The sequence below is a fragment of the Ceratotherium simum genome, chromosome 6, assembly GCF_057802395.1.
Source record: "Ceratotherium simum simum isolate JZ-2026a chromosome 6, ASM5780239v1, whole genome shotgun sequence".
NCBI classification, from domain to species: Eukaryota; Metazoa; Chordata; class Mammalia; order Perissodactyla; family Rhinocerotidae; genus Ceratotherium; species Ceratotherium simum.
The window spans coordinates 54,018,558-54,040,981 of record NC_141905.1 but is presented as its reverse complement, the minus strand read 5'-3'; the positions used below and the strand labels follow the sequence as shown (position 1 = coordinate 54,040,981).

At 49.6% G+C, this 22,424-nt stretch overlaps 2 protein-coding genes across 3 annotated transcripts in view; both read right to left on the bottom strand.

The window, feature by feature from the left end:
* Positions 1-3,728: 3,728 nt before the first annotated feature.
* CYP26C1 (cytochrome P450 family 26 subfamily C member 1) lies at positions 3,729-12,188 on the bottom strand. Its single transcript, XM_014785843.2, has 6 exons — positions 11,489-12,188; positions 10,710-10,934; positions 9,959-10,234; positions 8,419-8,574; positions 6,124-6,453; positions 3,729-4,114 (listed from the first exon to the last, which is right to left on the bottom strand). Exons 1-6 carry the CDS (start codon positions 11,690-11,692, stop codon positions 3,737-3,739), a joined length of 1,569 nt encoding a protein of 522 aa, XP_014641329.2. The 5' UTR covers positions 11,693-12,188; the 3' UTR covers positions 3,729-3,736.
* A 1,189-nt stretch (positions 12,189-13,377) lies between these two features.
* The window catches only part of EXOC6 (exocyst complex component 6), a 187,139-nt gene continuing 178,092 nt past the window's right edge, over positions 13,378-22,424 (bottom strand). The window contains exons 21-22 of one of the 2 annotated variants that reach the window (XM_004427834.3): positions 15,771-15,883; positions 13,378-14,650 (exon numbers count right to left, since the gene is read on the bottom strand). In XM_004427834.3, coding sequence (XP_004427891.1) covers positions 14,518-14,650; positions 15,771-15,883 — 246 coding nt within the window. In that variant the 3' untranslated portion in view covers positions 13,378-14,517. Of the gene's footprint in view, positions 14,651-15,770; positions 15,884-22,424 lie in introns of those variants that run through there. The other variant, XM_087432278.1, reaches the window with a different exon arrangement.

Below are 22,424 nucleotides of genomic sequence, written 5' to 3'. Positions count from 1 at the left end.
TTGCGCCTGTTTCCACCCCTTAATATGGAGGCGATCATTCCCGCCCTGTACACACCTCATCCCCCCCCCCCCGTATACACCTCGACGTAGTTGTGAGTTTCCAAAAGGGGCTTGTGGTTGCAAATACTCTTCCCAGCTCCAGGCACGCTAGGCTACATTACCAGGAGGACCTGGACGGGGGCACTGGAGCCTTCCTTCGCTGTCCCAGCTCCCACCCAGCGTAAAGCCAGCCAGGTGAGAGGGGTGCTGGATCCTAAACCCAGGCCTCTGCCGGCCGCTAATGGGAGTGTTGGGGGAATCCGTACTGGGAAGCGGGTCTTCTGTCCTTTGCCCAACTACAATCCGCTGCTAATGCAGCCAATGCCTGGATCGCCAACGCCGCGGGGAGCTCACCCGAGCCACACCGTCTCGAACCAGTCAGCGCTCCCTTAGTTTGAGTGCGGAACGCACCAGAGGCGCCGAAAACTAAACAGAATGATGTACGTTTGTTTAAAACTGAACACCGGCTGTCGCAGGAGCACGCCGCACGCCTTGGAAAGCGTCCCTTGGAGACAGAAAACTCTTTGATCTTGAGAGCTGTTAAATACGTGGCCCTCCCGCGATGGTCCCCAAAGCCGGCGGGATCGGGAAATGTCTGCAGAGTCGTAGGGACCACACAGTCCCTGCAACGCTCCAAGCCCAGGTCGCCACAGGGCATGTTTCGGAGAGCCAAAGGTTCCCATAACCCTACTTGGCTTGTCAGAGGCTCTAGGGAAGGGTCTCTCCCACTGTCATTTCTTCTAACGATCTGGCGACTGTGAACGGTGCCAGCCAACTTCTGGGCACCAGCAGGAACAGGGGCAAGATGCGCTAGAGGTAATTCTCAGAAACCCGGGGCCCGCCCCTTTCTGGACAGTGCCTGGGGCGGGTGAGCAAAGCTGGTGAGCGGGGGCGTGACCTGGGGCCCATTCCCAGTCCTCGGGCCTGACCCGCCTCTGACCCCTGCAGGCAGGACCGTGACATCCGAGTGAACTCTGCAGGGCCACCTCGCCAAGTTCAGCGCGCCCTGGGTCACAAGATGAGCGGGGCCTGCGCTCTGGAAATTGCCACGGGGGAGAAATGTTTTAATCTATCTGCCCATCGAGACCCGCGGGGGGTGTCCGGGGGTGGGGGACGTCCGGCAGGAAAGGATTAACTGGGAGAGTGAAGATCATTAAAGAACATCTTGAAGGGGGAAGAGGTCAATAAATTACCAGCCCAATAAGAACTTTGACCTGAAAACCTCGCCAAGCTTTTTTGGGTAGTGGTGGACCGGGAGGAGAGTTGGTTCATTGGAAAACAAAATGTTTCCAAGATGTTTACAAAACAGCCTCTCTGTTGCTAAGAGTTGAGGAGGGGGGAGTGGTTTTTTTCTGGGGGAGGGGAGTGGGGACCCAGAGGCAGACTGGAGTCAGGTAACCTAGGGCACCTCTCCTCTGCTTTTCTCCTGCCAACCCCGTCTTCCCATCTCTTGAGCACTCATTCCTGTCTTGGGGTTCTATAACTGCTGTTCCCTCTGCTTGGGGCACCCCTCTCCCAGGTCACCACTGGCTGGTTCCTTCCAAAATCAGTTGTCACCTCCTCAGAGAAGTCTTCCGCCCACCGCCCGGAGTTCAGCCCTCAGGCCTGTTTTATTTTCTCTACAGCACTTAGCACCATCCGACATGTTCTTACTCTTCTGTTTGCTAGTTTATTCATTGTCTACGTCCTTCCTTCGTGAGCATGTGGAGTCCAGGAGGGCAAGGACCACGTCTGCTCCTTCCTCAGAGAGTCTGGAGCTACTAAAACAGGAGCTCAGATAGTCCTTGAAACTACTGAAAATGACATATGCACAGGAAATTAGAGTATAATTGGAGCTGCCCCTCCAACTGGGGCTTATAGTTGGGACAGATTCCAGAGCAGGTAAACCAGGTCTCTTGGAACCAGCTACACTGTCGGGGCTTTTGAGAGCCCTCTCCCCCTATTTCTCTTCTCTCCCCAAATCAGAATCTATCCCAAGCCCTGGTCCTCCTGCCACCTCACCTTGGTGGAGCTTCTCAGGCAGGCCAGGCTGTTGTCTCTGCAGCCTCAGGAGCGCCCTGAGGGCAGGTCCCAGCTCTACCACTTTTGCGGGCTCCAGCCTCTCTCAAGCCCATGGCCTGGCGCTGGGCCTGCGGTCAGCAGCCGGTGATGAATTGCCCTGGATGAGGGTTATGGCGGTGTCAGCCTAGTTAGGAAGGGCCCGCTGCGCTCTTGAACCACCGACCCTGCCTGTGCCTGCTGCTTCCCCCTTTCCTTCTGGCCCCAGGATCCACCTTAAGCGTAAGGTCAGGAGGGCACTAGCTTCCTTCTGGTTCACTAAGGGGTCAGCTCGGGCCTGGGTAGCACTTTCCTGGCTCACCCGTCAGGTCCAGCTGCCTCTGCCTGTCTGAAGATGGGTGGCAGATGAAGTGGGCTCTTGGGAATGATGACACTGGAGGCTCTTGTCTTTGATTTAAACAGTGGTGGAACCTCTGTGTTGGAAAAGTCCAGAGACAGTACTTAAGACAACCTGGGCGTCACTACAAAAAGACGAAAGGGCTGAGACCTACATGGTGGCCACAGGCCCAGAGGCTGGAGCAAGGGGATAAGTGATGGGGTGGAGAACACTGGCGGAGCAGTCCAGGAGCCCAGTGCTGGCTCCTCAGGAGAGTCTTTCCCCAGTTTCTCCTCTAACAGAGGAAGTTGAAGTAGCAAACCAGAAGGCCTCTGCAGCCAGCTATCACAAAGGTAATTCAGGAAGGAAGTTTTGGCAGCCTGGGCCTCAGCTGCCCCTCTCTGGGTATACCCTGGGGTGGGTCCTTCAGGGGGGTCTTTCCCACGTGTCCCCCACACTCCACCCCATGCCTTTGCAACAGGGAGCAGCTGCCCAGCTAAGCCCTAGTCTCCTGGCTCAACTGCTGCCAGGAAACTTTATTTCTTGGCCTTGTTGTTTTGGGTACAAATATCCCAAACCTCTGTGATTATGTCTCAACCTCCCATGAAAAGAATCCAGCCTTGGAGACATCTCCATGGGCCTATTCTCCCCTGTATAAATGGGAAGATTAAATGCGTACTTGAAGTATGAATTTTTCTTTTATGAAGTCTCCAGCAGAATCCGGTGATGTTGAGCCGTTTAGAGCCCTGGAAGCGCCCACAGTTCTGAGTTTCCGCCAAGACCGGCAGAGTGGCCATGGCGCACAAAGCGGAGGCCAACAGCCTGAGGGCCTTCCGTTGGGGACCTTCTCGGTGTGTCTTCTTATGGCCCAAAGCCAGGCCAGGGATGCGCTCTGGGCGTCCCTGCTTCCTCGCAAGCGCTGCAGGCCGAGTGCGCTGATTCTCTGGCACGGTCCATGAGGCGCAGTCCTCTCCGCGGCCCCATGTCCCATGCACCCTCCCGCGTTTGGCGGGGGAAGGCGAGGCCCCTTAGCTCCTAGTGGAGATCTGTTCCCTCTATCCCCGCTTCGAGATCCTGGGAAGGGCTTAAGAGGCATGACTTTCCTTCCCCAGGGCGCGGAGCGCGCAGGAGGCACCTTTTCACCAGCCTGGGCGCTTCTCCGGCCGGTGGCTCGTGCTTCCCCTCCCTCGGAGTCCAGCACAGAGCCTCATTCGGTGACCGTTTGTTGAACGAGTGCCCGACCTGGCACTGGGGAACGGCAGATGGGCGGCGCTGCGAGGGCGCCGCTGCCACTGGCCAAGTCCTGTCCCGCCGCGCAGCCAGTCAGAGGCGTAGCTCATCTCGCGCTGCCGAAGGCGCGAGCGGGTGGAAAAAGAGCCGCAGCCCGTCCACCGGGTGCACGATGGGCACCGTCTGCATGGCGGGGAAGGCAGGCGTGGCCAGTTCCCAGCGCGCCGTGCGCACCAGCTCCACGGCGAGCAGTTGGAGCACCGCCTGCGCCAGCTCCTGGCCGAGACAGCTGCGCGCACCGCCTCCGAACGGGATGTAATGGAAGCGGCTGGAGGCGCCCCGCCCATCCTCGCCCGCCGCGCCAAAGCGCTCCGGATCGAAGCCCTCGGGAGGGCTGCGGTACACCGCGGCCGTCTCGTGCGTGTCTCGGATGCTATACATCACGCTCCAGCCCTTGGGGATCTGGTAGCCCTGCGGGGAGGTGAGGAGACCCGCCTGACCACTAGGCACCTGGGAGCAGGGCCTGAACTGACCCTTCACCCCGGATGCATCCAACAAGCTTCTGAAAACCGGCAGGAACGCGCGTCTAACCCGGAAGCTAGTAGACGGCTCTGCGTTCCAACCTCAGCTCCTTCTCTGGTGAGATGCGTGACTTTGGGCTAGATAATCTCACTGAGCCTCAGTTTCTTGATAAAATGAGAGCAAAAATGCCCATTTTGTTGTTGTGAGGATAGAATAACGGATCTGGCATATATATTAGTGGTCAGTAAATGTGATCTATTGTCATTTGTTTCTGTTTTGTTTTTGTCTTTCTTTTTTCTTCTGACATTAGATCAGGAGACCTAAATTCTAGTGCGGCACCTACCAGCTGCCTGGACCCGTACAACGCAGACAAGGACCCCCATTCCTCTATGGTCAGCTTATTATAAAGCTCTTCTTTGCACTGAACTGAAAGCTGCCTCTCTGTCCTCCCCATCCCTCAGCTGTACCATAATTTCAGGTCTGGTAGCTGCACTTTAAGAAGGTGCGCAGGAGAATTAGACGGGGGAGTCCTTAAAATGCTGGAAGGCAGCTTTCATGTTCCCTCTGCCCACCTCCAGCTGTTTCAACTATTCCACTTTTTGACATGTCTTCCAACTCCCTGACTATCAGCTGCTTCCCTCGCCTGAACAGGCTCCAGAGTGTCTACTTGGAGGTTCTCAACAGGCGGGCAGAAGATCTTAGAATCACCGAGGAGCTCTCTCTGCTCTCTAGACCTCGGTTTTCCCACCTGTAAACTGGAGGATGGCTAAGACCCCTGCTCTCTGCTCACTGGGCAGACCTGTGCTCCTCTCCGTTTCCCTAAGGTCCCGTAGGGCACCCCAGTGCCTGCAGAATGGAGACTGAATTCCAAGATGTAGCATCCAAGACATTTCTAAACACCTCACTGATCTACTCACCTTTGTCTGGGCTGTCCCCTCTCTGTGGTGTGCTGTCCCCATCCTAACCCTTCACTGCTGCAGCTCAAATGCCAGCTCCCAAAATGTTTTGGTGCCATTCGGCACTGGAGACCAATCTCTTCCTCACAGCACTGTTTGGGATGAAGCTGTCAGCCTGGTCCCCTTTCTCTCCATGAGGAGCTCCTCCAGGGCAGAATCCCAGTCCCTACCATGCCCTCAACCCTAGTACACAATGCGCAACGATGTTAGCTGTTTAAAGTAAGGGTAGGGAAGGAGGTGCCACTCTCTGCCTGGAGCCTCACAGCTACTAAGCTGGGGGTAGAGGGGACTGCACGACAGCCATTCAGGCAAACACCCTCAGTTTGGCAATGCTAGGGCTCCACTCCCCGATGCTGCCACTGTGCTACACAGCCCTGACCCCGCCTGGAGTGTCAGAGCTGGAAGGGACCAAGACACTTCCATCCAGAGGGCAAACTGAGGCCCAGGGTGAGGGAATTGCCCAGGGTCTCCCAGAGATGGAGCCAGGCCTAGACCTTAACATTCTTGCCCACCCTGATAGGACCGTTAACAGATTCTAACCCATATTTTCATTGCCCCGTTTCCCTGGAATATGGCCTTAGCCAGAGCGCTAGACAGCGAACAATGATTGGTTCCTTGATCTTGTGAGGGAGCCAGAGGGGTGGGGTATGAGACAAAGTGGAGGGCTTTCTTTGTACCCCACCTAGACTCACTGGCTAAGAAGGGGGTGCTGCGGGAAGAAAATTATGTTTTTATTCTAAAACTCGGCTCTATTCGAGTTGACTGACCCGCACTGCTGCCAAAAGGTGAAGTGCACGGGCTCCCTAACCTTGTTGGCTCGCCAGGCTTTGCGCCCCTCCCGTGGATCCAGGAAAGGGAACAGGGCTCAGCCCGTTTTGCAGTCGGGAAAACGGAGGCTCTGAGAGGGGAAGAGGAGACCTCGCCGTCCTGATCCGCCGCCCTCCGCCCGCCCCGGCCCCGCGGAGGCGGCAGGCAGCCGGCGGGTGCGCGCGGCGCACTTACGTCGAGCTCAAAGGTGCGCAGCGCGGTGCGGTAGCCCCCGGACACGGGCGGCAGGAGGCGCAGCACCTCTTTGACCACGCAGTCGACGTAGCGCAGACGGCCCAGCGCCGCGAGGCTGAGGTCGGGCTGGCAGCCGCAGTCGGGCCAGGGCCCCGCGTCGCCCCCCGCCGCCCCCGGCGCGCAGCCGCACGCGCGCCCCAGCCCCTGCGCCGCCAGCTCCTGCCGGATCTTGGCGACGGCCGCCGGGTGCTGCAGCAGCAGCAGGACGAGGGACGTGCTGGCGCTGGCCGTGGTGAAGAAGGCGGCGAAGAGGAGCTCCACGGCCGACTCCTGCAAGACAGCCCGGGCGGCGCTGAGTCTCCGTCGGTGGGGCCCTGGCCTCGCGGCCCCACGGCCGAGGCGCAGAGGGCCCGTATTGACCGTCGCGCACAGGGCAGAGAGCCGGCATGTGCTGCTGTGGCGGCTCCGCGCGCGGTCCCGGAATCGATGGAATCCCAAGTCAGCCACTTGGGAAAGCCACATATAGCAACCGGCAAACCCAGGATCGCTCCTCTTGCTTGGGAGGGTTCCCAGAGATAATGCTAGGAACTTATTCTGTGTGCTCTTCTTAGTGCTTTAAGTGTATTAACGCATTCGATTATCACCCCACCCCTGAGAGGCACAGTTACTGCCCTCGTTCTACAGGGTTGGAAACTGAGGCTCCGAGAGGTGCTCAGGGGCCCTACAGCTAGTAGTCCCAGCGGTCGGGCGGGCTCCAGGGCTCTTTCCACCGGGTGGTGCTGTCTGCCACCCCAGCCGGGCGTCCTGACAGTGACTGCGGAGGAAGGCATCTGCAGCAGCCCCAGCCTCATGGCTACCTCCTCCCGCTGACTGGAGAGGTCCCGGTGAGTGACTAAACCTCTGCCCCGCCTGCACTGCCCAGAAAGGACAGAGGAGGGGCTTGGTGGCTTCATCCTCCAGGCCCCAGCCCTCACCGCTTACCTCTGCCCTCCCAGCTCCCGGCGTCTTCCTTCCTGGCAGCACGCACAGTTTGGGTTCATACAGATGGTGTGATCACAGAATGAATGTGTACCCCTCCCCTCCTGCCCCTCAAGGGCAGAGGCTGTGTTTTGCTCCCCTTATATCCCAGTCCCAGGACAGAGCCTGACATGAGATAGGTACATAATAACATTTGTGGAATAAATGACATAATCCAAGGCTACCTGCCTGCCCTGGACATGATGGGGAGCTAAGACAGAGACCTTGCAGCCCCAACATCCTCCCTAGCCAGGTCTAGCCTGCCTGGCCTGCCCCTGATGCCCAGACCAGAACTGAAGATTCCTGGCCAGTGGGTCTCTTCCTGAGAACCTGGAGGGTATTGTCACCCCCTCCCCAGCCCTGTCAAGGCAGAGGGACGGTCCACTCCTTTCCACACCATTCCTCCTCACAGCCCAGGACTGTTCCTATCCGCGGGCTCCCCCAGGACTCATGAGCCCACATGAGTGGGCTCTGACATGGGCACTGACATGTCATCTACTTCTAACCCCTTTGACTCTGCCGGAACGCACAACCACCCAGAAGTCAGGACAGACATTAGCCCCATTCTTAGAGAAGAAGCTAAGGCTAAGTCCCACCATTCGTGGCTGGTGGAAAGTGGGAAATTGAGGCCCAGAGAAAGGATGGGAGTTGCTTTCAGAAGGGTTGAGGTGTCCCATTTCCAAATTTCCCCTGCCCCCTAACCTCGCCACTCCTTTTTGGGTTCTTGAGCAGGTCCTGGAGGCCATTCTGAAGCTTCCCTCCTTACCTCCACTACATGTGCTCTGCGTACATGGGGAGGGGTTCTAGTTGTATGGGAGATCCTGCAGTGGCAAAACAGACAGGTAGCAGTGGCAAGGTGGGTCATGGAAGGAGAGAGAAAGAGGGGAGCTTCAGGGAGGATGTGGACTTTGACCCTGAGCTGTTAGTGAAGTTCCCCTTCATAGGCAGGAGGACAGCAGAGGCAAAGGCCAAGAATGACAGAGAAGGGGGAGGAGGGAGCAGAGCTGTTTGTGGCCATAACCTATAAGGAAGGGCCTAGGATTCATGCCTTCAACGCTCCCACTAAGAGGGATGGCGACTGGCCCAAGGCCACAGAGCTAGTGAGTGTGGCTGAGCCATGACTGGAACCCAGGCACCTCTTTCCCCTCCTCCTGAGACGTGCCTGTGGCTTAAACCCGGGCCAAACAGGACATTGCTCCCGTCCCGGGATGCAGCAGGAGTGGAGAGACCTGCCAGGAATGCAAAGGAGGGGAGAAGGAAAGCCCTCCCGCCACCCACCTTCAGCTCCTGCACTGAGAGCTCACGGCCCAGCTCCCTAGTGCTGTGGATAATCACGTCGAGGGCGTCACCTGGCTCCGCAGCCTTGTCTTCGTGAAGCTTCTCTGCAATGGCCTCCTCCAGGTGCCGATGCAGCTGGTCCCGTGCTCGGATGCCCTGATGCCCAAGGAGAGAAGACAGGTGGGGCAGGAAGGCTGACAGGGCTAGGCCTGGGCACCTCCCCCCAAATCTTGCCGGGGCTGCTCTGGCTCTGCTAAGAACCTGGTGTTAACAGTTTCCCAGCTTAGCTCCATGGCTGACACACAGTAGGGGCTCAATAAATGCTCAGGAATGTGTCCACTATCCCTACACATCATTCTTTCTTGAGTATCACAAGCCCCCTTTGAGACAAGGCAAACAGTTACTGTCATCCTGAAGGGAGGATGCTGAGGCTCAGAGGGGTCAAGCCATTGCCCAGAGTCACACAGCTGTCAGTGCCCATGCCTAGAGTCCTTTCCCTGCACTAGGCTCAAGCAGGGGCAGTGGGCACCAGTGCAGAGAGGACGGGACACCTTGATGCACCCAGAAAAGCTCTGGTTTGGAGGACACTATTGGATGTTCTAAGCATCAGCCTCTGCAAAGGGGTAGGCAAGAGGCCGGGTGCCCCTCCAGAGTTCAGGGAGCAAGCACAGCAAAGGCATCTGAGCACTCGGGTTTTGTGGTCAGAGGAGATGGGGTTCAAATCCTGCCTCTGCCTGTACTAGCTGTGTGATCTTGGGTAAGTCATTTAACCTCTCTGAGCTTCAGTTTCTTCATCAATAAAATGAGAATACTGTACTAACTTTGCAGGTTGAGAGGATTAAATCAGAAAATGTACCCAAGGCGATGAGCCCACAGCATGCCCCTTCAGACATAACTTATTTTTATTCAGGTGCATGAAAACCAGTGCTCTGGCACAGTGAGAGGCCCCGGCTCAGGGAGATAGGAAAAGCAGGATGGGGCCTCCTAGTTGCTCTCTGGGCGCGGCCCGTCGCTCTTAAGTCTGAAGAGGCCGCGGTTCTCTGATCCAGCAACTAGCGGGCCCCGGGCCGCTGGCGGGGAGCCGGCACCCACCCCTCTCCAACCCGGACTGGCGCCGGGCTGGGCCTGGGGCTTGTCTGCGGCCCTACTGTTCCCGTCCGTTGCGCAGCCATACGGGCTTCCAAAGAGGCGATGGAGGCTCGGCCAGGAGGCGCCGCTCTGGGGAGGGGCTGGGCTGACTGGCCGGGCGCGTGCCACCGAGACCCAAAGTCGGGAAGCAGGCGGCTGCTGGGGCCGGAGCACGTCCCGGCAGGCGCGGCCCAGAGAGGATGTGTGGCCCGCCCCGGGTCACGCAGCGAGTCAGGACAGAAGCTAGCCCGGCGCCCACTGCCACACCACGCCTCCTCCCCACCCTGGGCAGTGCCTCCGTCCCCCAGCAGATGTGACGCGTGGGACGCGCCGATGGAGCCTAGTCTTCGTCTGGGAGATCCGCCCACGCCGGGGATCCCCAAGAGGAAGGTCTGGGGCCGGGCGGCAGTACCTTGCGCAGGCCGCTGAAAGGCACGTCCAGGGGTAGTGAGAAGAGGTTCTCCACGAACTGCTCGAAGGTCTGGGCCAGCTCCGCGCACTGCGCCTCGTCCAGCTGTAGCCCCAGTAGGATGCGCGCGGCCATGCGAAAGGTGAGTGCTTTGGCGGCCTGGTAGACAGCGACCGGCCCGCGGGCCGCGCACCAGGAGCGCACCTCACGCCGCAGCGCCCCCTGCAGGCGGGGCACGTAGCGCTCCAGCGCCGCGCGGCTAAACACTCGCGCCAGGACCTGTGGGGGCGCGCGGGGTCAGCTCTGGCCGCGGCCCGGCCTCCTCTGTCTGGCGATTCCAGAGGAGCCGGAAGGCCAATTTCGGCCTTCTCTCCTAAGCGACTCGGACCTAAACGTGTTGGCTTTTGCTCGCACCACTCCCTCTAGTTCTCTGATGTACACAGTCCCTCCCATCCATCCAGGCTCCAGCTGCCACCTCCTCCAGGAAGTCGTACCTGACCCCTCTCCAAGTCTGTTTCCAGCGCTTCTGGTATCAGAGTCACAGAAGATCGAAGATGAAAGGACCTTTAAGTCCCAGTCCTGGCCTTATAAACCGAAGCCGGAGAGGGTAAGGGACTGTTTCAAGGCCGCCCACTCGTTAGCCAGGGGTCCCGACCAGGTTCACAGTGTACTCCTAACACCTAGCCCCGGCCTGGCCCACAGCAGAAGCCTGAGCACCGCGGGTCTGACGGCCGCTTCTCTAGTTTTGGCTCACCTTTCGCCGCTGCCGGTGCGGCTTGCCTACCGCGCCAAGCAGTGTATGCGAGCCCAGCAGGATGTGCGCGCTCTGCGGCCACTGGCTGCGCACGAGGCGGTGCTCGCCCAGCAGGATTGTGCGCACGTTCTCGGCGCCGCTCACGCGGATCACCGGCCTGCCCAGCAGGTGCGTCTTGAACACTGTCCCGTAGCGCTCCCGGCGAGAGCTGTGGAAGCGCGAGCCCTGCGAGCGAGGCGGAGCGAAGAGGGCTGGGGCCGCTGGGCCTCGGGTGGGGATCTGGCCCAGGCTCCCAAGTGCCCCTTGATAACAACTCCCTGCTCCAGCTGGCGCGTTCCTCTTTACAAAAGAGCCGCAAATGGGCCTCGCGACTACCCTATGGGAATAATACAGATGCTCCTGTTCCCACTGGTGAGATGGGGAAAGTGGGGATTTGAAGGGGGACGTGAGCGCCCGAAGGCTCGTGGCTGAGACGCGCCCCGACTCCCGACTCTATGCCTGCAGGAATAGGGTGACATGCTCCTCAGACTCCTTCCTAGAACCCTTCTGTTCACCCCCGCGTTGTGTTGGGATGTGTTTAAGTTGCGCTGGGGAGAACTCCAGTGTCATGCAGTCACTTCCAGGCAGCAGCTGGCCAAAGGCGAGGGGATGCTCCCTGGGGCCCTGGGCGATGGGAGAGACTGGCTAATAACCCTGGGCGCATTGAGAGCGAGGAGAGTCCAGTGGGAGCCAGGGAAGAAGGGGCCATATTGGGGTGCGGGGAAGGACGGACTGCTCACCTGAACTAACCAGTGCAGCGTTTCACCGAAGAAGGGCCAGCCCATGGAGCCCTTGGGCAGGGGCAGGGCGGAGGCCCGGTCCCGGCTCAGCGTCCAGCGGAGGGTCCAGAGGTGCTGGGCCAGGCTGAGCAGCAGGCCGGCGCACAGGAGAGCGGTGCCCGCCGCCCCCAGCACCGACAGGCAGCTCAACCCCCAGGGGAACATGGCGAGGATGCGGGGGTCAGGTCCCTCAGAGAGCAGGAGGCGCAAGAGCGGGGGCGCCGGCAGCGGGCAGGGCTCACCTGTTCTGGGCAGAAAAAGCCTGGGGCCTGGAGGCCAAAACCGAGATTTATAACCTCGGACAAGGACTTCGCTCTAAAAGTAGAGTGGCAGTGGAAGGCAGCAGTGACCACGCGCCCTCAGGGAAAATGCCTTCCTCTATGCCGGCGCACTCAGGACTTTTCCCGGAGTCCGACGGCTTCCAGGCCAAATTGCCAGTCCCTTGCCGGGTGCCGGCAGCCTCGGGACCGCTCACGCCGGGTATCCGCACGCACCTCCCACCTCCTCCCGGGGTCAGCATTCCTTGGATAGAAACAGCGAGGGAGGGCAAAGAGAGGAGCAACTCACCGGTGTTGCCAACCTAGGCTGCGATCACCAGGGCTGTAGACCCCGCCTGTAGACCCCCACCCCACCTCTCTCTCTCTCCTGCAGTCTTTTAACCCTTTTCGGCCCACTCTGGACACATTTATATAGATATTGGCTCCCTCCCTACGGACTGATCCCGATTCAATGTGACGCGCCTATGCATCTTTAAAGCGCTCCACGCAGAGTAACGATTGGGGGCGGTGGGCAGCGGCGCGCTCACCGCGGGGCTAGGAGGAGGGAGTGGCAGCCGCTGCGGCTGGGGGCCGCGCCCCGCGGCTCCTCGGGCGGGGCCTGCGGTTTCGCGCCAGAACTTGAGGCTCTACGCAGTAGCTCGGCGGGTGGGCGAGTTCAGCTCAGCGAACTAATGCGGGCACTATGGGATTCCCACTCTCTAGCTTCTGGGTGCCCCCTCCCATCCAGGCACTCCGAGGTTAAAGGGCTGGGGTTTCTCCCCTTCGCTCTGTTTCTCTTTCGGGGAAATCGCCGTCTTCTATGGTTGCCTTGGCATCGCAAGCGCCTACAAGGGATAGCCGGGGTCGTTTTTCCGCCAACCCACACCCCTCCCCAGTCTCTGATCTCCTACTTCAGAAATCCTTCAAAAGATGGTAGTGTCCTTCCTGCCCAAAGCTTCACAGAGACACCCTAAGCCCACGAGGAACAGATACTTCCGGGCGCCTTTCACGTCTGAAGGACCGAATTCACCGTTCGCTCCCCTCCGGAGACCCCCCCACCCCTCTGCCCCAGCCTACATGGTTGCGTCTCGGGCTTTTTGTGTCCCGTCCGAAGGCTCCAAATGCCCCAGGACTCGCGCGTCCCTGTCCCTATAGTTCAACCCGAGGGGTGGGGGTAAATGCAGAGTGCTTGTATTACTGAGAAGAGTCAAGTGAACTCCTCAAGACCATCACACAGGACATACAATGGTCTGCTCCAAGCAGGGCAAAGGTCTCTGCGAACCCGGGGATGTCTCAGCCAAAGGCGGGGAGACATCTCGAGTGCCCTGGAGCGCTGGATAACGCACGAGAGGGGCATTCCAGTCTTCAGAGAGCTAGCTGTTCACCGCTCCTCTCATAACTTCCAGACTTTATTGTGCCTGAAGAATTACTGTTTTCCATGTAATATTTTTTAAAATGTGAAATATTTTAGGTTAAAAGATGGTCAAGAGAATAAATGCTTATCTTCTTTGTTTTGATGACACTCCCTTTCCAGTAAGTAGGGAATAAGAGCCTTTCTAAAGGAAGCAATTGTTTTAAATCGGGAAGCTCTGAAGAGATGTAATAACGCATTTTCAACTACTTGCTCAACCTTTTTAATATTTCATCACAAAATCAAGAAATGTACATATTCTTTATACTTATTTTACAGAGTCAAGTATAAGTTTCTTACAGGCATAAATCTTGAAAATGCAAAAGGAGTATTCAGCATAAATACAATGAAGAGAAAGTAAGGATCAGATTTGATATTACCATTTGGACCACAGTAATTTACACAAAGGAAAGTGTACATTTGTTTTAGGTTTTCCCAAGTTTATTTGGTTTGGCTTATTTCCACAGTGAGAATGTGGTACTGAGATCCACTTGAAGAAAGTAACCTGACCCCTGTGGTAGCTTCTGTGTGCAGGAACATCCCTCTCCCAGCACAAGCCGAATCTGAAGTGCTGAGCCCCACTTAGTTCCTGTCCTCTCTTAACTCCAACCAAACCAAACCAAACAAATCCTAGAATGGGGTCAGCTACAAACAATACAGTTAGAAATATTAAACCTGCTGAACAGAAATAACAGAGCATCTTTAGAAAATCCAAACACCTTTTCTTCATATTCAGAATGATTAAATTAAACCACCCAAGTAGAACATTCTCACTGAGTTAAATCAAGTTTGATTTCAGGGACCTTTAAAGATTTGTCTATTTCCCCCTCAGAACCAGCAGAATTAGAAAATTTAGTCTACTTAAATTCTATTTAGGTGAAAATAAAAGCTAAAAGCTGGGAAATGACAGTGAAATACTCCTATATCAGACATGATTGCATTCCAAAACCAGATACTGATGAAAAAACAGAAAAATCATTCAAGTCTGAATAGAAAAAAATACTTAGATGTAGAGGCATAAGTTTTTCTAATGTATTTACAATCCGTTTCATATACAATTTTTCACCTGATTTAGGTATTACAGTTTTGCCTTTCTTCCCTAAAAGTGAAAAAAATTAATGTCACATTTTCCATATATAAAATAGTATTCAATTATTTAAAAATCCATACAAATGATATTTATTATTGTTTCTTGTTTAAGCTCTCATCAGTGTCTTTTCTCTATTTTTGAATTCTGCAAATTACTGTACCACGACCAGTGCCTGTCAGAGATCGACGCTGAGTCATGGATTTGGTGTCACCGAGTACAAGCGACGTGAAGTCTATGTGTGCTGGGACATACCATTCACCAAACTTCTCAGTTGTTTCACGACTGTCTCTATCAACTTCTGTTTGTCTCGATCATTCTTCCTGAACTGAGCAAATATATTGTTCTTTTTGCTAGTATCTTTCATCCTAGGAATATATGTGAATGAAGAAGCTTAGTAAAAGGATATTAAAAATTATGCTGTCACAAGTAAAATATCTTGGCATGCTCTGAATTATCTCACACTAATCCTATGCTTGAAAAATATACTTCAAAGAAAATAGGTACTAATAAAATCACAAAGATAGCAACCACACAAAAAATTAGCAGCTTTATTTTACATTCTAGATGAAGTGGTGTTCTTGCATTAGTATGTAAATCTAAAATATGTTAAGTTTTCTAATATCATACTATTTTCTAATATCATTCCATAAAGTATGCTAAAATACATACCCTCTATGGACTCTGCAAATCACATTCATAGCGAGACAAGGTGAAAGGAAAAATAACATTAGAAAATTTAAAGCAGCAATTTTTTTTGCCTCAGTGGTGTTTCATGGCATTGGAAAATAAATTTACATTTATTTTAAAAGTTCTTTTTGTCCTCTCAAATCAAATACACCACAGATATTTTGAAATCTGGGAAAATAATATACACTTTTAATTCAAGAATTGAAAATTTTAATAGCAATACTTGAAATATGATTGAGTGAAAAGAAACTCTGCCACATAATGAGAGGGAAAAGTAACACCTAAACTTGTGTTATTTTTAATTGGGCAAGATGCACCAGTAAATGTCCTGTTACTTCAGTTTTTATTATATTATTTTTACAAATTACATACTTCTCTACTTGCAAAGAATCCAAGTCCATAATGGTAGGATTTAGACAGCACTGGTAGCAAACACTCCAATTCCTAGCCACATTTCACAAAATACTTTCTTTCCTGTTGTTATAGTATTTTTTAAAAAATAGTTCCAATTCTCACTTATCTCCATAAACATATTTTTAAGGCCAATTAAGCCTGCTATTGAGGATATAATAGGGAAAATGTTTTGTTCATATCAACATAAATAGCAATCTCGTATAAAACTACACCAACACTGAAAGGCAAGAAAGAAAGAGGCTTGTGCTTTGGTCATTAAAATGGACTGAGTTTTTAAGCTCCATATAGACACTTCTCTTTTGATGAAGATCTCTAGTTCTTCAATTATCACTGAATCACAAAATACTAAAATGTTACTCAAAAAAGTTTTCAGAAGATACTCACTTCTCCAAAAGAGTAAGGGCTGTGTTTGGATTCACCCGAAGGTACTTAGAAGCTGGCTGTCCATAATCAGCTAGATAAGTAGACCAATCCCAAACCATAAACAGGTCAAGGAGCTGAGGAAGATGGGGGAAAAGGTTAAACCAACTTCTGGCTACTTGCCCACAGCTAATACGTAAAGTATATGCCATTCTTGATCCATTTTAATACGACCTGCTTCTTAGATGGAACAGAATAAGAAAATTCATTTTTTAAACTTCATTAACTACACTTTATAACCAAAATAAAATATACTATCTTTTTACTTTTGAAATTACTAAAATTGTCAGGGGTTGCTTTTCTAATAAAATACTTGATTGCGTTTTCAAATAATTGGAAAATAATGAAAACAGTTAATACATTAACACTGTACTGATGTATAGAGATTTAATCTTTATACTTATTCAGTTCCTACTCAAATTTCAGTTCCTACTCAAATTTAATTAATAAGGGTTGGTGCTGCTAACTGAAGAATTTTAAAGAACTTAAATTTAACCTTTTTTTCTTAGAGGTTAAGTATGTTTACCTTTTCAAAGAAGCCGTTTGCACCTAGACTTTTCCCAAAGTAATTTAAAACAAAAGCTCAGATAATCTCAATTAAGTGCATTAAACAAGCTCTGCTGGATTCTCCCTGGCGATAGATCCTCCAGTGTTATGAAATGAGGGCTTCAGGACTCAGCCTGTGAACTCGAGCAGATCATTTTGTATAAACAAACAACAACAAAAAAGAAACCCTCTTGTTTTCTGTAGCGTTTTAAAATCGACTATTTGCTTTATAATCTCCAGTTAGAATTGTTGTCAAATATGGAAGTAATCTTTTAAAAGCAATGCCATGCCTAAACCAAAGCACCAAACTCTTTATCCAACTTTAAAACCCTAATCCCCTTTAAGCTATTTAAAACCCACTTCCTATCCCCATCTGAATCGTTTCAGAAAGCTAAATGCTTTACTTACTACCTTCCTTCAGTTTTTATATTGTTCTTTCTTTTTGTTTTAACTCACTTGATAAGTAAGGATTGTATTGGGTTTGCTTTCAAATGAAGGAAGCATTTGTATTTACTCATAGGATATGTGAGCCAACCCACTGACTCTGCAACAGATAAAACTTCTGCGGTGATTAAAACCTAAAGAAAGGCTACAAGAAACTAGCTCTTCCTAGGAAGGTACTGGACTTGTGTGACTCATTTCCATCCAACAGATAGCTAGTAATAGAGACTTCACTGTAAAAGGAGGAAAATTCTATAATGAAAATATTAAGTCCTAAATTAATAAAGTCACACTATCTTCTTTCAGACAACATTCTAGGCCATACCAAAAATTAAAACACTGGTATAGAAACTACACTGAGATGATATTAAAAGAATATACTGTCTGAAAAAGAAAGGGAACTTATTTAAAGTTCTGTGTAATTTCTGACTGTTGCTTGGAAACAAGTACTTTTTTCCCTTCTCTCACAAGGAGGAAAAGTTACTTTCATACACTCCAACGGTGAAAATGTAAATTGGTATAACTTCTCTGGAATGTGATTTTGCAATATGTGTTTAAGAACCTTATAAAAATGGCCATTCCTTTCACTCAGTAATCCTACTTTTAGGAATCTAACTTCAGGAAATAATAAAAATGGTAAACAAAAATTTATGAACAAAGATATTAATCTCAAAAATGTTATTTGTGTTATCAAAAACTGAACGAAAAAAATACAGCTGAAAACAGCCTCAATCTCAATATTAAGAGAGGGCCGGCCCTGTGGCTTGGTGGTTAAGTGCGCGCGCTGCAATGCTGGCGGCCCGGGTTCGGATCCCGGGTGCGCATCGAGGCACCACTTCTCCGTCCATCCTGAGGCCGAGTCCCACATACAGCAACTAGAAGGATGTGCAGCTATGACATGCAACTATCTGCTGGGGCTTTGGGGGGAAAAAATAAAAAAATAAATAAATAAAATCTTTAAAAAAAAAAAAAAAAAAAAATCTCAATATTAAGAGAATGATTAAGTAGTAAAGTATATCTATCTACAAGACGAATATCACGTGGTTATTAAAATTGATGTTTACACAGAATTTCAAATAGCTTGGGAAGATGCTTATGATAAATGTTGCTACTAAAATTACCAAAAAAACCCATCAAGAAAGACTGGAAGAAAATGTTAAGAATGGTTGTTATTTGTGTGGTGGGATTATGGGTAACTGTTATTGTCTTCTTCATTTTCATAATATTCCAGAACAGACACATGTTAACTCTAGAGTTAGAAATAAGGTTTACGTATTTATATATTAAAATAAATTTCAATAATGAATACTCACACAATTGTTAACAAAAGCCTCATTTTGAAAGACTCCTGTTTCAGGTATATGCATGTATTTGCACAAGTGTGTGTGGGCATGCGCAGAGTCAGCAGAAAGTAACCACTTAATACACTGGCTGTAATCTCCCTTTCTTTCCAAAGGCGTTAGCAACATGACCTCTGGGATTTGGAAGAGGAAGAGGCCTTAAAATAAGTCTCCTTTTCTCTTGGGCTGACTTACCCCCAAGTGGGAAAGAAGGAGCCCACTTAATGAATTTAAAACCTACACCAACTCCAACTGTGAATACAGAACTGGTTCTTCTACAGCACAAAAACAGACTTTCCTAGATAAAGAAATATTATGCTTACAATTTTCACATATGGTAACAGACTCATATGCAAATCTCTTATCACTACAAATTACAGGAATCATAAAATTTAACCTACCTGCTCACATGCAGACAAATCTAAATGTACATGCTTTCAAATTTACACTCATACTTCACAGAATTACATATCGTGCATAGTTAACTTGCAGAACTCTATGGAAATCTGCATAAATTTGCACATTCATGGTTAAGGAATGCATTGCCAGTGTGGATTAAAGGGCCAAGAACGTAGATAAGATTCATTTATTCATTCAACAAATATTGCCTGCCCACCTATAACGTGCTAGCTCCTGTGCTAGGCACCAGAGATACAGTATTTTTTTTTTATAATTTTTTATTTATTTATTTTTTCCCCCCAAAGTCCCAGTAGATAGTTGTATGTCATAGTTGCACATCCTTCTAGTTGCTGTATGTGGGACTTGGCCTCAGCATGGCCGGAGAAGCGGTGCGTCGGTGTGCGCCCAGGATCCGAACCCGGGCCGCCAGCAGCGGAGCACAAGCACTTAACCGCTAAGCCACGGGGCCGGCCCAGAGATACAGTACTGAATGAGACAAACTTCCTGTCCTCAAAGAGTTTACATTTTAAGTGGGGCAAGTGGGGAGGCAGACAGTTAACGAGGAAACAAGTAATATTTTGATGTTAATATGAAGAAATTATAAAGAAAAAATGCTATTCACACAAAATCCTAGTAATTTAAACTACAGTAACACATGAGGAAGCTACTATCAATTTAAGACGAAGATGGAAACTACTGATTTATGAAGGAGCTGGTGACTTCTTGCTCATTATTCTTAGACCATGAATTCAGCGGCTGTAGACCTGAGCACCATTTCAGAGTCTATGCCCAAAGGTGGATCTAAGTGGAGAGGAAAGATGGGGCCAGCAAGCATGCTGATCTCATATTCTGATTTCTCATTTCCATGTGTCTAAAGGTTTTTCAAATGCATTTAATAAATAGAATGCATTTAATACTGCATTTAATAAATAGAAACAAACTTCACAGAGCTAGGCAGACAAATTCATCAAGTGTGTCCAGGAGAATCTAACAACTCAGTATATATTCAAGAAATAACTGACTGATGATGCCAGACCATTATTCCAAGTTTACTTGGGAGCTTTTTACTTAGGTTTCCTCAGTACAAAAAATGAGCAACCTACAGACCACTTTGGCTTATGCTGACAGCTCTCTGAAAAAGGCCAATATTGGCCTGCAGGCAAACTAGGGCAAGTAATGCAGTCAACTGACTTCCCTTCATCTCTCCCAGGCTTTCACTGGGGCATTGGTAAAGAGGATAGATTCCCTGATGATAAAGCATTGGGTCTAATGTTAGTTGAGTTAAATGATCTTCCTGGAGAAAGAAGCACTAATATTTCTGAATGGTCCACCAGTGTCCCTCATCCATAACAATTATAAGGTCCTTCTTGACTTTTTAAAGCACAGTTCTATTGAAGTGAAAGATGTAACAAAAAACTAGGACATTATTCCTGGGTCCTACCTAACACTATGCCAAGCCAGATTTATGGACTGAGCCCATTTCTATAGGGTGCTATCCATGCCTGTTTTGACCAAGCAGCACAATCCCTGGTCTTTGGGATGGTTTAAAAAGAACATGACTGCTCTGGAGGCAGAGTGTGACAGGAAGGGACAAGGAAACTAGAGTGGTGCCAGGTACAACCACTGACACTCACCTTCACTCCACGTAAATTGTCATTGTCTTGAGGTCTGCCTCTCACATTCGGTCAGGTTTCACAGGATGTACTATGTCCTTAACAGTAAAACCTAAATTATGGAAAACCTCACTTCTCTATCTCAAGTTTTGCTTCCTTCAGATGGCAGTGCACAAACAATGCATTTGTTATTAATCACACAAAATCTCTCTCAGTCTTGTAAATAAACAGTAAGACATAGTCTCAACAGGTGAATTTATTAGTTAACGCATATACCTGAAATTCAAAGATGTAGATCAAACATGAACAAAAACAAAAATCTCTCCTAGATTATCCAAAAGCAATTTTACAATTACTTATTAAAGGATAAAGTCAGGCATATTACAATGAAAATTGGTATTAAGTTCTATAAATGAGTTTGTTCCAATAGTCAAGTAAAGTAATTCCACCTTAAATCCTTTTGGGAAGCAAAGTATGGATCATATAAAAATGAATAGCAAAATAATGTGCCTCAGTTCTATCTCATCATGATTTATAAGATTACCTAAAATTAGTATCCTAACTCTTTTTTTCACCAAGGATTCAAAAATACCCTTCATAACTAATCTGATAACATAGAGTGGATTTATGCCAATATTTGTGAGTGAGTTATAAGTTTCACTTCCTCAGCATTCCCCGTGTGTGTCCAGCAACAAAAAGATTCAGCTTAAGGAAAGAAATGGTTGCATGGGTGGTCCCATTTATATGCTCAAAATAGTTGAATTACTTCAGAATCACTGAAGAATTCGTTGTGTCATCGAATTTAGCTTGCTGACAGTTTTCCATCCTAAGGCTCACTCCGGATCTACACCCAAGAAACTCGGGGTCTCAGACCTGTTGAGATCACTTTGTGCAAATGACACAATGAATCTAGGCCGACTTAAAACCATTCTGTGGAACTCTTGAAGTGACGTTTTGCCTTTGTAAAAGTGAACCCAGAGTGCCAGGTCATTTTTCCCTTGAATCTGGTTTAGCTTTCTTTGTTTTGGGTCTTTTGGGTTGGGCTTTTGAAGCACCTCAGGGGCAATGACCCAAGACAGAAGATAAATAAAGTTAAGCCAACTTCAAGAGAAAAGCAATTGGGGATACCAGGTTTGCTTTTGTAAATGTGAACAGTGACCTGGGGGCTCCGGGTCAATCTTAGTCCCCCAAATTCCCTTTTCCAAATACCAAACCCACCTGAGACCTCAGAGTTGCTTTGCAGATTCCAAAGGTAAACCAGGGGATCATTTTTCCTTCGCCTCCAAAAAACAAAACCAAAGCAAGGGTTCCTAGAGTGCTTCAGAGATTTAAACAACAAAAATCCTAAACCATAACACAGCATTAAGGAAGAAATATGAGTCATTACTGGGGGTTCAAGAAAAATGGGTCTTACTAAATTAGCCACAGTGGGGGAAAATATAAGTCTTTTTTCTAAATAGATGTTGAAATCAAATGACGAGCTCCATATGATTTTTAAAGCTCTTGGCTTTACCTCCTTTCCAGCTATCTGAAAGCACCACATTTGGAAAACCCCACATGCAGCACAGAAGAAAATTTTAAGTAGCAGCCAGGAAGGGCTTGGGCAAAAACTAAAAAAGCAGGATTGTGCCTCCATCCACCTCACTTCTTGCCCTCAGGTGTTAACTGCCCTCATGCTGCCTCATGCTCTCTGATACACCTGACTCCTAACCCACGCCTGCCCTCAGCCAGCCTTTCCACTCCCACCTATGTAGGACCAGGAGTGAGCTCTGAGTACACTGTGCTGTACAGGTTGTTTAAAGGCGCTGGCCTCTTCAAGTCACTTTACTCAGGTGAACTGCACACAGCAGGAGTAGAATGTTCTTAAAGTATTTTTGATGGTAAGCTATGTAGTAGTCCTAGATAACTACTAGGTAGGTTTGGAATTTGGGAAAGGAGGCAAAAAGTGGAATTTACATAATCAGATTTATACATACCCATATTTGCTTTATCTTTAATTTTTTTGATCACTACCATGGCTAAAATGGCATACAGGTCCATACATATGTATGATTTTATGTGGTTTCTTTATTAAAGTTAATTTTATCAAGTAATACATGGTTAATAATCAAATGCAGCATTTCATGAAAACTAACAGTCCACTGCCCACCCTTTTCATTCTCAGAAGCAAACACATTTAACTCCTTCTGTTTTTAATTATGGTCATTACCTCAATGTCTCTAAATATGCTTACTCTTCTAATTTTTGATTTATCATCTTGTGGCAACTACATATGAGGG

Excerpts from the sequence above, each read along its gene's own strand:
- CYP26C1 (XM_014785843.2), bottom strand. The coding sequence starts at position 11,692 with ATGTTCCCCTGGGGGTTGAGCTGCCTGTCGGTGCTGGGGGCGGCGGGC. Across the intron at positions 6,454-8,418 it reads TCTCAGTGCAGGAGCTGAAG|GAGTCGGCCGTGGAGCTCCT; the intron begins GTGGGTGGCGGG and ends GCTGTCTTGCAG. Across the intron at positions 4,115-6,123 it reads TGCGCACCTTTGAGCTCGAC|GGCTACCAGATCCCCAAGGG; the intron begins GTAAGTGCGCCG and ends ACCTCCCCGCAG.